The 16,036-nt window shown below is 40.1% G+C and overlaps 1 protein-coding gene across 4 annotated transcripts in view; it reads right to left on the bottom strand.

Moving 5' to 3' along the window:
* Positions 1 to 664: 664 nt before the first annotated feature.
* The window catches only part of tspan4a (tetraspanin 4a), a 157,035-nt gene continuing 141,663 nt past the window's right edge, over positions 665 to 16,036 (bottom strand). For all 4 annotated transcript variants that reach the window (XM_006793822.2, XM_006793823.3, XM_006793820.3 and 1 more), the window contains 2 exons: positions 7,346 to 7,429; positions 665 to 1,218 (listed from right to left, as the gene is read on the bottom strand). In XM_006793822.2, the coding sequence (XP_006793885.1) occupies positions 1,150 to 1,218; positions 7,346 to 7,429 (153 nt within the window). In that variant the 3' untranslated portion in view covers positions 665 to 1,149. The remainder of the gene's footprint in view (positions 1,219 to 7,345; positions 7,430 to 16,036) is intronic.

Genomic DNA, 16,036 nt, shown 5'->3' with positions numbered 1-16,036 from the left:
TCATGACTTTGTAATTAAAGAAAGTAAAACGAAGCAATGGACCAGAAATCACAATGAAAGCAAAAAAGACTTCCAGCACCTGCAACACTTTACATTACAGATGAAAACAAGTCTTAAAGCTTTTTCCCCCTTTGGGGTTATTTAATCAAAGGTTGTCTCTGGTGTACTCACTCTGTGTATTTCTTGTATTATAGTCGACGGTCCAAGGTGAGGTGAAAAAAGGAACTTAGGGAGTCATAAAAGGGCGAGAGGAGACTTTAAAGATGAGTCTTTCTCATTGGTGCGCTGATTGGCGCTGGAAGGGAAATTGCCCCAGGGCAGTCTCAAGGCTCCTTCTACTGTACTGTTCATTTAAATTCCTCCTTTTATTCCCGTGTCTCATGAAAAAATCCAGCCAATAAAAAATGAAAAAGTCACATGCTTCAGACTTGGTCACAGGTTTCATTAAAGTATCTAATTAATGTCTGATTAGTTAGGCGCTACAAAATGTTTTAATGACTGCAGTGTGCCGTGGCAGAGAGGCCAAATTAACAATTTTACGTGGCATTTTTTCCCTTTTTTCCATTATTGCTCCTGTTTAGCATCCAAGATGCCAGGCAGAAAAAAAGCATGACTACACATTAAACCACAATGGTGTTTTCTGTTAAGGAACGACAAGATAAGGTTGAGCCAAAACATTTAATACACATCATTGCAGGAGACATGCACTTAAAGCACCTTACACAGTGCACACTGCTCAACTGTAGCTCTCGTTTTGAAAACACATACAAACCATAAAATAATTTAAAACTGAAACACAGATTTAAAAAAGGGGTTACACTGGATTTTGTTTTATTTTCTTTTTTATACATGTTCGTAATACTGTTTCATAAAATGTATCACAGAAATTAGCTTTCGACACAGAGCAAACCATAGGAACTCAGGTATTACACTGACACTGTGCTTGTTGATAGTTAGCAAGAAAACAGACCGGTGACATCTGAGAGCGAATGTCACAGAGAGGACAACCGCTGGAAAGAAGAGGGGGAAGGGGGAGCAGGTGGAGAGGCAGGGAGAGAGGAACGAGGAGAACAGGGTGGGTCTATGTCCGTTCCTCTCCGATGAATAACAATCCAAGTGCGCCAAAGGGTGGAAGGGAAGGGTCGATCGCTAGGCGTAGAAGGTCTCCACTTTCACTGCCTGACAGAACATTGTCATGGAGAAGACCAGACCCAGGATCTGCACAAACACAACAAAAACAGGCCGGCCATTAAAGGGTTCAGAGGTCTGGGAGTGAAATATAAAAGGAACTTTTCATCTCACTTTTTGGATCGCTGTGTACCTGCTCAACCATACATGACAAAAAGATATTCTCTCACTGTTACAGCGAACTCTTAGTGTAGCTAACTTAACTTATTGGACAAAGGATGGTGAAGACAGAGCTGCTGGGGAAGAGAGAACGATCACAGATCACGTAGAGGGTTCCTGTGACAGAGAACGATTGCTAGTAATAGACTGAGGAGGCAGATGTGATGATTTGCTGTGGCGAGCAGCTGAAAGAAGAAGAAGTGTATCTCTGATAATGATAAGGAGACAGTCCCAACACTCAAATAAGTGTAAGATATGTTGGCTAAATATTCTGCTTTATCTTTTTTAAGTAAGACAAAAACAGACGTTGAAAGTCAATATCACATATCAGTTATAATATGCTTATTCAGGCACCTTTTCCACTCACTGTGTGCTTTTACACCTCTCTACATTTAATCATTACTTATTATTAATCTCTGGCTCGCTTCCACAGCATGTCTTTTGTGCTGTCTTCCTCCCCTCACCCCAACCGGTCGCGTCCAGTGGCCGCCCCTCCCTGAGCCTGGTTCTGCTGGAGGTTTCTTCCTGTTAAAGGCGAGTTTTTCCTTCCCACTGTCGCCAAAGTGCTTGCTCATAGGGGGTCACATGATTGTTGGGGTTTTCTCTGTTATATTATTGTATAAAGTGCCTTGAGGAGACTGTTGTTATGATTTGGCGCTGTATAAATAAAACTGAATTGAATTAAATTAGAAATTATCACTTTTATTCTTCAACACAGTCTGAGCTCTCTTAGTCAAGTTTTGTCATTTCTTTAAGTAGTCTTCAGGATGTTGGTTGACTTTTTGTTCAGTTCTTTTTCAACACAATCCCACACTCCTTCAATAATCTCGAGTGTCGAGCTCTGGGAGGCCAATCCATGACTGATAGTGTTCCACTGTGTTTTTCTATCCAGCTATGCTTTTACTGTAATGGCAGTGTGCTTGGGATCATTGTCATACTGAAAAATGAAGCTGCTGCCAGATGGTATTGCACAGTGAATGAAAATCTAACAGAACTTATCTGCAATCAGAATTCAGTTTTGAAGAGATCATCAACACTACTGGCTGAAATGCTTCAGAGAGCAGCTTAGTTGAAGGTCCAGATGCATGTGTCAGGTTTTTGCTGGATTTTTTCCTTTTTAGTATTAATTATAAAGGACACACTGCATGCCATTCTAAGATATTTCAAGTTTCCAGCTAACAGCTATTTGGGAATCTCATTGTTGGAGTTGAAAATACTATTTCAAGTCTGTAAAACTATGCTAGCTTTGGTATTTTTCATAGATTCAGCTAAAGAAATGAGAACAGATTATAATTTTTTGTGACCTGCTGCTAGTAACAAAGTGCCCAAAGACACAATTTAAAATTAATTGTCTGTTATTTGTAGACACAGCACCATCCCCTGAGTTAGATGACTTATTTATTCTTAAATGTTCGTCTAACAAAAAACATTGCCCTGAAAATGGTCAGGTATAAGGACTGGACTCAAAATGAGTACAAAGAATAACTATAATAGAACAATGACTCGAAAGTTTGGCTCCTTGGGGGCAAAATATAAAGTAATAAGAGGTGGCTTGACACGTTTGTACATGATATCTATGATGCAATACATCATACAATATGTATCCATAGAGTCGTTATTTGATACAATACAATCTACAATTATAGTAACACAAATGATACTAATAACAATGAAACATCACAATAATCATGATGCGTTTGATACCAGTAAAAAGTAATGATCAAGTTACAATTCACTGACACTGGTATTATAAAGTGTTATGCAACCTGAGATCACACACATTATCCCACACAGAGTCATTATGATGCATTATAGATATGGCTGAACCTGTGTGGTCCTTTACACAGCGATAAAGCCAGTCAGCGGAAAGTTATTCAGCAAATTTAGGCAGTGCATTTGTTCTCAGCCTTGAAAGAAACTTTGAAAAAAAAACTTTCAAGTTAGGTTTGAAAACCTCTGAAGTGATTCATTATTAAAGGAGATAGTTCTACTTCTGATGACTTTGTTCTTGTACCACTAAAATCAAACTTGTGCATCTCAATGGTTCTCCACTTTTTTCAAGGTGTAACACATCACTTGAGGATGCAGTCAGTGAATTCATTATAGAAGACAACTGCCACTTAATTAACAAAGTGTGAATTCACTTTAGAGCGGGGAACTTGTATCTAAAGTAAAATATCAGTGGATTCACTGGGTAAAAAACCTCACTTTTGAATGAGACTGAGTTGGAAAGACTTGATGATATTCGGGCACTGTTAGCGCTTGGTTATTTGTGCAGGTTTGCACAATTTTTCAAGAGTTGCTAAAGTGACAGTTACCTCATGGGAGTCCATACAGAGCAATATTTCATGCACAACAACATACTTTTCTTCTATTAGAAAAAAAAGGAAGTTTTTGAATCATTCACCTGGTAGTTATAGAGCCAGTTTGCTACTCATCTGCATGCCAATAAAAAAACTAGTTAAAGTAAACAAAGGTGCCTTAATTTAAAGTGTTAACTCGTTAAAAGACTAAAATAAATGCTCGTGTTTCTATGTAGGAGCACGTCCACATTAAGCAAGGTAAATTGTAAATGTGTCTCTTTCTCTCTGTTTCAGTTCTCCGCCCAGACATTCAGACTAAAAGAGCCTTTTTCTCCCCCGAAAACAGACCTTTTACTAAATTGGTCTCTGGAGTGCTTAAAGCTTAAAATGCCAAAGTAGTCGTTTCATTGTGCGCGGGGGACAAACAGAGATGTTGCAAAATGGTGGCATTCAGACATTTCACTGTGGACACAGAAATGACACCGCAATGCTAATGTGCGCGCAAATCACTTTGGCACACACACACAAAAAAACTGCTTTTCAGATTTAAATGGCTCAATGCAGATGCAATCCAAGTGTGCGTTTGTCTGACTGCGAGTGAATTAAATGATGGAGCTCCATTAATATAGTTCGAACTTTTTAGAATAATAAATCAACATCGTTTCATTATATAGAACTGGCCCTTATTGTTTCTGATTTGTGGGAGAGTCATAATTCAGTGAGCTTGCTTAATGGCTGCTGTTACCAGTATCTGTAACCCATTTTAAAACGTTCCCGTAGACCCTGCTGTGTCGCACGCACCGTAGGAAACCCTGATTAAACACTTCTCTCGAGCCTTGACCATAAAACTTCCCTAAAGCTAACTTTTGTGCACAGCCAGGATGGATGAAAATATGGTTTTTACACTCCCTTGATTCAATTTTAGTCAACACGGTGTCTTAAAATATAAGTACCTTTAAAATTTCAGTTGCCTGTGTTTATATGAACTGCTATTATGATAATCCCTCATTTATCCGAACTGTCTAGTCACTGGTTTGTTGAATTTATGGATATATTTGGGTTTATGTATAAGCAGATTCTTACATGTAGGTTTGAAGTTGCTTTACTGTCACGATTCTCTGTCTCTAATGCTATGAGTAAAAAAACATATCTTCTGGGGTTTATCTAAAACTCATCCACTCCTAAAATGTTTATTCCTAAAGTGCTCCCTAAAACACGCTGCACTTTAAGGGATTTTCAGACATCTCTCTCGAGCTGTGTGCAAGCTGTGTGTTGCTAAATAAAGAGATGTCTGCGAGCCTTTAAAAAAACTATGCAAATCTTGCCAAACAGCCACTGATGTGAATAATATCCACTGATGATTAATGAAAAATCTTGTGCAACATAAGCACGCAAGCCTTTTGTTAGATCAAGCAGTAATATCGGTTGTGCTCCATCAGTTCATCTAATGTTTAATAACATCAGCTATCGTAAATAATTATATGTACCCACAGACTGTAGATAAAAGATGGAGGTCTATAAACATGGAGCCAGTGGAGAACTTCCTTATGTGGCTTTGTGGTTGGTAAGACCATGCAGTGCCTTCAGTTTCTCAAATCAATATGGTAACAGCCAAAATGCTGTAGCAAAGTCCACTGTTTATACTGGACTGAGATCTGGTGAATGTGGATGCCGAGAAACCAGTTTGGAATGATCTGAGCTTTATCCTACTGGGAGGAGCCATCGGAAGATGGGTACGCTGTGGTCATTAAGGAAAATGAGTGATCGTCATTTGGTACGAAGGAGCCCAAAATGTGCTTTCATGATGTTTACACCAAATTCTAACCCTAACAAACTGAACTGTGTTCCAATCCTCTATCCGGTCGTTAAGTCTGACGTCACTAGCCGTGTCTGGGCCTAAACTCCGCTGCAGGTCCATATATCAAACGATCACTATGGCATTACTGAGAGTTGATAAACTGTCTAAAGTCTTTCATCTTTAATAAAATGATCAGCGTTCTGCTCTACCAGGTGTAACAATTGAGTTTAACATCCAGGCATCCATGAAAACGGAATTTATGACATTTAACGGAGTTAGAAGTTAGTAGGAAGTTAGCTCGCTAGCTTCTATCTAAATACAATATAGCATGTCCTGACTGCGGGGTTTTGGAAACAAATTAAAATGTACAGCTCTGTTATCACTACCAACATAAATGAAGACAGAAAACTAAACAGCAGTGACGTTTGTAGGGTTACTGAAGTTTGGCTAGCTGGTATATAATAATGTGCTACGTGACCGTTAGCGACACAGCTATGTCAGCATAATATAAACAAGCTAACCTTTTTTCCACTCGATAAAAGTTAACGTGAGTGTTCTCGGTGGTCAGGAACAAATGTAATCGCATGGCAGGATGCTGTAAAAGGACCAAACTTCAGCCAGGAGAACAACTGAGATAATCCATCCACAATACGAGATTAGTCATTCATATACTGCTGCATGTGCTGGGCTGTAGTTACATCCTAAGGTTTTAAAAACTGAGCTTAAATAAATGATTAGTGGTAATAAAAGCCGAGGGAGGTCAACAGTGATCGCTGACTGTTTTAGGAGCTTTTTGAGATTAAATAGAAGAAAATACAAAACATTAAACATGTTAACAACACAAAAGCCATATTAAACGCAGACTACTTTAGGCCCGGAAGTAGGATTCGTCACGTCATCACTTAACGACCGGATTGCCCAGTTTTGGTGAGTTTGTTTGTAAACTGCAGCCTGTGGTCTTCTGCTGCTGAAGCTCATCTGCTTCAAGGTTTGATGTGTTGTGCATTCAGCGGTGCCCTTCTGAATGTCTTGGATGTAATAAGTGGTTTTCTGAGCTACTGTTGCTTGCCTTTCAGCTTGAAGCAGTCCGCCCATCCTCCTCTGACCTCGGACGTCAATAAGGCTGTGTGTGAAAATCCCACAGGAATCACTGAAGTCACCTTTCTTCCCGATTCAGACGCTCGATTTGAACCTCAGAATAGAGTTTGCTGAGTTGCAGCGATGTGATTGGTTGATTACATATCTGTGTTAACGAGCAGTTGAACAGGCGAGTGTGGAGTCTATGATTACACCACAAGTCTCTGCACGTTCTGTTAGATATTCACTCGGTTTTTCACTTGTAAAATTCTTACTTGCACTTATTTAAACCGTAAATAATTCCTTGTGTTGTACTGTACCACAGATTATTTACGACAAGGCCCGAAGCTCTTCCTTCTTCGATCTAGTTTTCATTTTGCTCCGTGTAGGTTTATCACGTAGGATGTTGCATGCAGGGTTTTCAAGGGCACTGAGACTCTAATGGGTGACTAAAAATCAGCCTACAGCCACACAGGAGCCTCGTGTGATCGATGTTCTCAGGCAGAGCATATTTCTCCACCCAGATTGTGAAACCACATCACGTATCACTTGGCTGGAAAGGAGATAAAAGAATTTTATGGAAAGTCAAACCTCCCTATGTGGTCTTCAGCAGTAACACAAGAGGCTTATATGGGCTCAAGCTGTCCAGAAAAATCCTGCGTTCCTACGCTTAATGCAAAGGAAACGGGCAGTATTAGATTTATTTATCTCAAAGTAGGAGCGTTTTTTTTTCTGAAGCAGTGCCATAGATAGCGAGGATGGAGCTAAAGGGTCTTGGGGAAAAAAAATAAAAATCACACAGCTTTCCAGCTGTAATTACCTGAGTAAGTGCTGTGCATAGTGCAAAGATCCAAAGTGCCACCAGGTTCTCATTAAGCCAGTCCTTTACCCGCTCGTAGCATGGCTGCGGAGACACACACAGAAGAAAAATATGCACATGATGAGCAAACATTAGCCCCCAAAAGTAAACTCACTATTAAGATGTCTTGTAATAAATACGAAGGAACCCTTACAACGACTCTTTTCCTCCTGTATAAAGAAACCATGATAGAAAACACTCCTAAGCTAAAGGATCCCATGTGGCAACATCCTTATCTACTAATCCTTTCTCTCTGACCTAATATTCCTTGGGAAAACTTTTCAAATTCGAAGCCCTGCTGTCTCTGTCTCCCTTCAGCAGTACAAACAGCAGTAATGTGAGTAAAGGAGCAGCACATATGCCGGCTGTATCACTTCAACATGAGAAGGGCCTGAATTTTTCATGTCTGACATTGCTTGAATTTATTCTGAAGGCAAGTTGACAGAAAAAAAGAAGAACCCTCTCTCTACCCTCTCACTGCTTTGCCGTTTTTTGTTTTTGTCTCCAAGACAATTTCAACATCCAGACTAGATTTAAAAATCACTTTTGAATGTACAATCTTTGTGTACCTGAGAGGCAGGAAGAAAAGAAAGTTAATCATTAGTCTTAGTTATCCTGCTGCTCAGAAGTTTAAGCAAGTAAAGAGAAGGAGATGGATTATCAAAAGCAAAGGAAGTGGCTGTCTCTGTGCAGATGAAAGCGGACATCAGAAGTAATGGCAGTGGCATTTGCAATGAAAGCTATATGACACACGGGCACCACAGACATTTTAAAGCCGGGTGGCGAGCTCTGTGTGTGTCAATATGATAGATACACAGGAGAAAAGCCTGCCTGACACGCTGTAGTAAAAGGGTAAGTGCTATCATAACAGGCTACAGTGCTGTTCTAATTTAATTATTCATTTCTGCAGACTTACCTTCCTGATTGTGCTATTTTATAAATGTCCTTACATCAAGGAGCTGAGTCAGAGCCAGAGAAAGCAAACACAATCAACTCTGCATTTCACTGGTACATAAATATATATATATTTTTTTCCTTGGTGCGCGGCAAAATAGTTCTCGGCTGGATCAATATTGAAAGTCATGCAGTAAGCCAAAATTTCAGACATCTTCGAAGTTATTAATCAAAATGCTGCCCGAGTGTAAACCCCTTGGACCAGAAAGCTGCATCTGAAAATATATAAATTCATATTTTTATTGTCTGACATCCACTGCAGACTCTCATAAAACCTGGGGGGGGAACCCCACGTTAGTAAACCTGAACCTGCCATGCCAGACACTAAACCCATCAACAACGTTCCAGGGCAAGCTAAAAAAAAAATGTAAAAGAAACCGCAATCAATGTCTTTGCAACAATTCTTTTGCTGTTGTAGCCACTACTTAGTGGACTACACCACGGATTTCACTTTTCTTGCTCTTAATGTGGGATTTGGCAGCTTTTTGTGGCTGCTTAGTTGGCCAACACAGAGGAGGATTTAGCAGGTAAAGTTATTAGAATAGAAAAACTATGACTGCTCAGCTTAAAAAAACACTTATATGTCCAAAAACCCTTTATTGCAAATTTAAAGCCCCATTCAACACATTTAAGAAGCTTTCAACTACGTGCTTAAGTAAAACACTGTGCATAACAAGCACAAGCACCACATTGTCTTAAGTAACAGCAACAGTTTAGTTTAGAAAAATCCTTACAGTGGCACTGAACTGTAAGGCTGTGACCTGTACAGTCATTGCTACCCATGCTGTAGAGGCAGGCCTGTGATATTGCCTGTGGGGATGGATGAGTGTGCCTGTGAGAGGCTCTAATGAAGAGTCTATGGCTAGTGTGTGTGTGGGCAGTCGTGATACCGAGAGCATTGTGAGTAAAAAGAGCTGGACTGGAAAAGTGATGCGTGTGTGATCACAAGTCATTGCATGCAAGTCCTGCCAAGGTCCACGTCACCTGCATTTTCCACTCATCCTGGTTCATGAATATCATCCATTTCCAGCGAGCGCTGCTGCAGGTTTACATTGATGTTGACAGACAGTCTCTCTTTCACAGCTCTGGCCTTTTCAAGAATTCTGTGGTGTTCAAGTGGTAGGTGTTAACTCTGAACTCTGTCTAAAAGTGCAGCGTGCGCCGAATTTGCACTTTCCGTCCTGGTCTCAATGGATTCTCATGAATCTTGTTTTGGACTGTACTTTCCCCTGGACCGCCTCCACCTTCATCTCTGCATCATTTTCCTCACTGTGAAAAGATGCTCTAACGTGTCAGTTAAAAAAGGGCTCAGGTCAAATAAGAACTAGATGATGTACAGATGGGTTCAGACTTCAACTTCTGTCCTTATAATAAAATCAACAGACTCTAACTGCCTTTCAAAAATTCTTTAAGAGGGTAAAAAAAAAAGAAGAAGAAATACACATCTATCTTTTGATTGATTTTTCAGTACATCTCTCAAGAACCCAAACATACTCTATGAGTAGTTTTCAATTTCAGTTGATTTTTAGTCAGTGGCAGGATTATTCCTTTGCTTACCAAACACAAATGAACTCACTTGTACACCTCAGAAATGGTTCAATTTACCACATTCTCAAGTCGATCTACAAAAACCAGTATATACACATTATCATGTGCTAGCATGCTACGCCTGGCTGAAGTTAATCGAGGCCGGGCTATCGGCACACTGGATGCTTGCATGCGTATCTGAGCTGTAGCTGCAGCCTTGCATGTCGATGAGAGCAGCATGTTTGATCTGATTGTTCTTGGTGGAAATCTTACTGGACCTAGGAACCGAGACGAGGTGCTTCAACCTGACCTTGTGCCACTCTTACGGTTGCACAGCGATGTCACGGTAGCACAGGCCTTTTTGGATTGGGAGTATATCCAGACACTTCCTCTGCCACTATTTAGTCTTCTGTTGATATATATGATATTTTTGTATTTTCAGCATAAAAGTGATTAAAAAAAAGTGATTTTCACAGTAAAAAATTTCTACATATTATGACAGTAAAAGTTGAATGTATGTATTTTTGATTGATTTATGGCTATTAAATGTTTCTGCAATGGAGATATACCATTTTGCATTTTATGGTCTAACACCGTTCCCATTGAATTCTCACCGTAATTTTTAGAAATACAAACAGAGAAAGTTTGGCAGTTGCACAAACAAGTGGTGAAAAAGTTTGCTTGCTGTAATTTTTCCTTCCCTTTGTACTAGCAAAAGAATATACATATGCATATATGTATATAAATCCATTGCTAGTGTAGAATCATAGATGTGCCAATAACAGGTGTTAGCGGTTACTCAAATATGGCTTCTACCTTCATTTGGTTCCTTTGGCTTTGAACTTAGTTAAAGCCTCTGCTACTTGTTTCCATTCAGTATTTTTATTCCATTTGTGATTTTAGACCTCAGACCATCACATAAAACGTGTTTCCTTTTCTGGGCTTCTACAATGATTGTCTGAAGTTCACAATTTGTTGAAATTGCACTCCGGTGCTGTTGTTTCCATTGCCATGTCTAATAACCTGGTGGTGGTGCAAACAGAACCTGTCTATGCCAGCGATTCATTTACTGGTGACGGCCTCTGGGCTGGCCTCTTGTTGTCCTGTCCTTATTTGCTGTGTCTTTCAATTTCTTACAGGAAATCGGTGGGTGGAGCTGACCTGGTTAGAGATACAGCACACCTAAGCAAGTTGGGCTCAAAAGACTCTAAAGCAAGCTGGTTGACTGACTGGCAGAGCTACTCTGCGCACACACCGATTTGCTGACATTCACACACTACTGTACACATTATTTGTCAGTGCCTCTGTCAGTGCGCCCCAGGGCAGCTGTGGCAACAATGTAGCTTGCCATCACCAGTGTGTGAATGTGTGTGTGAATGGGTGAATGACTGAATGTAGTGTAAAGCGCTTTGGGGTCCTTAGGGACTGAGTAAAGCGCTATACAAATGCAGGCCATTTACCATTTGCCATTATTTACTCTGCATCATTAAAACACTGTGCAGTCTCCTTTATTTGTCACGTAGGTTTGAGTCTAACGGTGACAAATAAAGAATCTCTGAATCCATTCATCCACTGGCTTCGGATCAAGCTTCTGCCTGTGTGGCTGAGATATCTAAAAGATGACCCTGTGCCTTTGTAATTCTGACAAAAGCAGAGTTTATTCAACTCTTTGCCCTCTCGCATAAACAGTTGCAGCTGTGATGTAGTTGTCTACAAAGTTTTTCATAGATCTTAAAAATTTTCAGGGCTTTTAAAATGGTGACTGTGTCTTTGTGCGTGAATGCTGTCGAGCCATTGTTTGAACCTGTCATTCCAGCCTCGTTTCTGTTCGCCTGTCAGTGAATGAATAGCGGGATTTTTTTGACATTGTTTGACACCGTGAACACTTAACCAATGACAAGAGCCACAAAAATACAAACCAAGACAAAGCAGCAGACCTTTATTCCTCCAGTATTACATGCATTATTGAAATATTTACTATGAGGCATTTATAAAACTTGAATGTAGGAAAAGAAACACTCCCATCTGCTCCGAGACACTTGAGCAACGCAAACCTGCCGGTGGCCTTGAACAGCATCTGATTTCTACTTGTCGCTTGGAAGCTGACAGAAAAATCACTAGAGTATAAAATGTGTGACTTCACACTGGGAAGCTGTTGAAACTGAATTCAGTTGGACAATACTAACACACTGAGGGCAACATCTGAGTACGCGTTCAATTGAAGCGAGGTACGCAACAGATATCCACATTCAGTGCAGAAGTGAATGCAGGTATTATTGGAAGAGAGAGCTGCTGTGCTTCACTGAGAACTACAGGGACAGAATCCTTGATCTGCAGACAAACATGAATCAAAATATAAAACAAGCCACATTAATTTATTGTCAAAATGCCTTTCAAGCCGCCGGCGCTAGTGAAATTCAGAAGGCCAACAAGCTGTCACCTGAAGGGCGTAAATATGCCTTATTTTAAAAAAGCTTTCAGTGGTTTATGCAGAAGCTGATCTCACAAAGAGAAATAGGAAAAGCTTTCAAAGGTTACACGTTTTCATTTTGAAACGCGAAAACCATTGTCGTTTGTCAGCTTGGCCCTTTGTGCATAATGGCACCGAATTCAAATTCTGCAGTTTACGAGAGGAAACCAAGATTTATTGGTGATTGCTGAAGCTCATGTCTTCAGTTCAGTACCTGTCGTCTTCTGTAAGAGTCTTTGTTTCACAGTTCACATTTGACAAATCCATCTGTAAATCCTCTTCCACATCCAATTCAGGGTTGCAAGGGAGGCTGGAGCCCAACCCAGCTGCCATAGGTTACACCCTAGACAGGCTGCCAGTGTGTCACAGGCCTGACAGAGAGACAGACAACCGTTCACGCTCATGTTCACACCTATGGGCAATTTGCAATCTGCATGTCTTTGGACTGTAGGAGGAAGCCAGAGAGAACCCACGCAGACACAGCGAGAACACACAAACTCCACGGAGAAAGGTCCCAGCAGCAGGTGGTGGAGTCGATCCCAGAACCTTCTTACTGTAAGACTGTCAACATCAATGTAAACCTCCAACATCTGATAAATCATAAACCAATAAATATAAATGTAATCTTTCTTAATATGATGACCATATTCTGTAGAATGATAACAAAACATTTATCTGACCATTTAGTGGGAAATCAGGAGCATTCTGTGCATTCTGGCTGGCTAATATCCATCAGCACATTCATCTAAAAATTGTGGAAATTTAACATTTTACAGTTTGAAAAAGTTCAGAAAATGCTGGTTTGAAAAGCAATCATTTTGAGGAGCTCTTATAAGTACTTTCAAGGAATAAAAGGTTTAGATCAGAATATCAAAATTATACTCCTGAACTTGCAACACTAGCTTTAGATACAAAATAAAGTCACCTCACAGCACTTGTTCTACAGCGAGAGTGGGTAATTCATTTCCTCAAGGGGCCACATGAGAAACTGGGACTGTTGCAGAGGGTCTCACAAAGAAGCTTAAAGGAGACAAAATTAATACTGAGCAGAACTGAGCTCAGCCCTCCACAATAGTCCCAGTTTCTCGTGTGGCCCCTTGGGAAAATGAATTGCCCACCTCTGATCTCGAACCATACAATCTGTGGCTGTTTCTGCGGGCAGCATCTGGCACCCTTGATATGATTTCTGAAACGGCCCATTTGCTATTTTGTTGCAATAACTTAATAACATCAGACGCCGAACGGAACAGAAATCGTTGCCATTACTGTTCATCGCCTTCGCTCCTAATGATGTCGTATGACTGGCTTAGTGCTGCTGGACTGCAGGAGTCTCGGTGTGTGAGGTGACCGTAACGCTCTCTGTCCTTAATGATGACAATCAACTTCAAATCTTATTTTTTATCTCCTCCATATAGGATGATAATAATCAGATGCACCTGTTGTCTGCTGGGAGCTGCGTCTCTCTTTTCTTTTTTTTCATTAAACATAATAGCTTCATTACGCTTAAAGGCTCACATCTTATACAGCCACTGAGACACTTTGCCAGTGCCAATTATTCCATTTATATTATTTGACATTTTCTTCCCATTAAAAGCTACTGAACCCTTTCTTTTGCAAAGAGCGGGTGCAACAATCACATTTGATGGATATTCCAGAGAACATCGTGTCCACCGAGGAACGGTCAGACCAAAGTTAGGATTTTCTAAGCATGGAGATGAAACGCAAAGAAAATGGTGGGTAGGAAAAACCTGAAAGCACTAGAAAGCGATGCCTGTTAATGCAGAAGAATTCAGTGGCAGCACCTGCTGTACTAACAGCAGGGAGATTCAAGGCAGCCAGGCTGCAGGAGAAGGGCAGAGATCAGAGATGTTCTACAGAACAGGCACAGCGGTAGGCAGGTGAAGTTAAGTAACTAGCTTTGAGCATGTGTTAAGGCTGGTCTATTTATCACTCACCATCAATAATTAAATGCACAGTTTAGAAAAATTATGCAATCATATAAACCAGTGTGTTTCAAGTGTGGGGTGCTATACAGTGATCAAACATTCAAAGCAATTTAAACCGCTGACAGGCTGATCAACAATGTAATGTTCTGCTTGGGTGGTGGCATGAATGTGGATTTTACTTTGACGTACACCACCTCATAAATATTGCAGACCCCACCATTCAGCAGGCCAGTGCACCCCGGCACACCACAAAAACATCTCGAAGATTGCAACAGAGAAGCCGCTGCACTGATCCTTCCAGTCAAACAAGATCCTCTGGAACACGTCTGATGCACAGAAGTATATGCTGAACAGAGATGGGCAGTAACGCGTTAACGCGTTACTGTAATCCGATTACTTTTTTCAAGTAACGAGTAAAGTAAGGGATTACTATTGCAAAAACGGTAATTAGATTACCGTTACTTTCCCGTAGGAACGCTGCGTTTCTGCGTTACTAAAACCGTGATTTTCTTGCGAGAATGTCTCATGACAGTGACGTAAGCGAGTGTGCTGTTCCTGACAACAGCTGTGTGCAGATCAACAATGGATAATATATCCAGTGCAGGAGAGAGTATGAGCGTGCAGCGTTTAAAGCGTGGAAGCACTGACCTTATTTTGAGTTTGATTCCGTAAAAAGTGACAAAAACATTAGTGTCCGCTGTGCGTGGGAAGAAAACTTCTTTTTACAGCGAAAAAAACCCCCTAAACTTCCAAGCAAGCACCGAGTAGCTACAACGTAATGACAAACTCACAGAGAAACTGCGGTATCCTTCCACTGACCGCTGCGGCACACCTGCACCAGGATAAACCTCCGCCTACTCTACTCCTGCTTTACAGGTGAAAATAGAGCAAAAGGACCGCTAGTCTTTGACTTTATTTATTTTCTGCTGTGTTTTACTTGCATCTGAAAGAGTGAGTGTAAACAAAAAAAAAAAAATAATAATAATTATATGTATATATATATATATTATGTGCTGGAATGTGTAGAAAATAGGTTTAAATGTTAAACTAATTTCTTCCAGTCAGAGAATGGTGCATATAATTAAAATTTTGCTTCATGCATAAAGTTAAAAGATTAAAACTAACAAAACAAGTTTTAAAAAGAGACTTTTCCATTTGATTACATTTTGTATGATGGATTATGTAGAAAAAGTAGAATTGGGCTGAAAGATCTATCGCTTTATCACCTATTCAGGTTGTAAATCATGTTTTTAAAAAGTAACTAAGTAACTAAGTAACTAAGTAATTAATTACTTTTGAAAATAAGTAATCAGTAAAGTAACGGGATTACTTTTTTGGGGAAGTAATCAGTAATTAATTACTGATTACTTTTTTCAAGTAACTTGACCAACACTGATGCTGAAAACTGCAGGATTCAGGAGATCTGCTGCTAATGAGTTACATATTACTGGGCTGACGGTTTTAACACTGAGGTCGATGGGCGTACATATATAGAAATTCATGCTGTTTACTAAAGTCTAGCCATGATTGTTTTAATCTGTGCAATCCAAAGATCAATTTGGGTTACCAAAGGTTACTAAAACATTAGAGCATGTGTGAGAGGCTAATAATAAAGGCTAGCTGTAGGGGACAATTTGATGCATCATCCGCCAATAGGAACTCATTAGTCATCAAGATGTAGCCCGCTGAAAGACTACAAATTTGAAAATGGGGTCCTGAATGAGTAACTATGAGTGATTCAATAAAAAACAGTTT

Source organism: Neolamprologus brichardi, chromosome 1 (assembly GCF_056152115.1).
Source record: "Neolamprologus brichardi isolate AB-2024 chromosome 1, ASM5615211v1, whole genome shotgun sequence".
NCBI classification, from domain to species: Eukaryota; Metazoa; Chordata; class Actinopteri; order Cichliformes; family Cichlidae; genus Neolamprologus; species Neolamprologus brichardi.
This window is presented reverse-complemented; position numbering and strand designations above follow the sequence as displayed.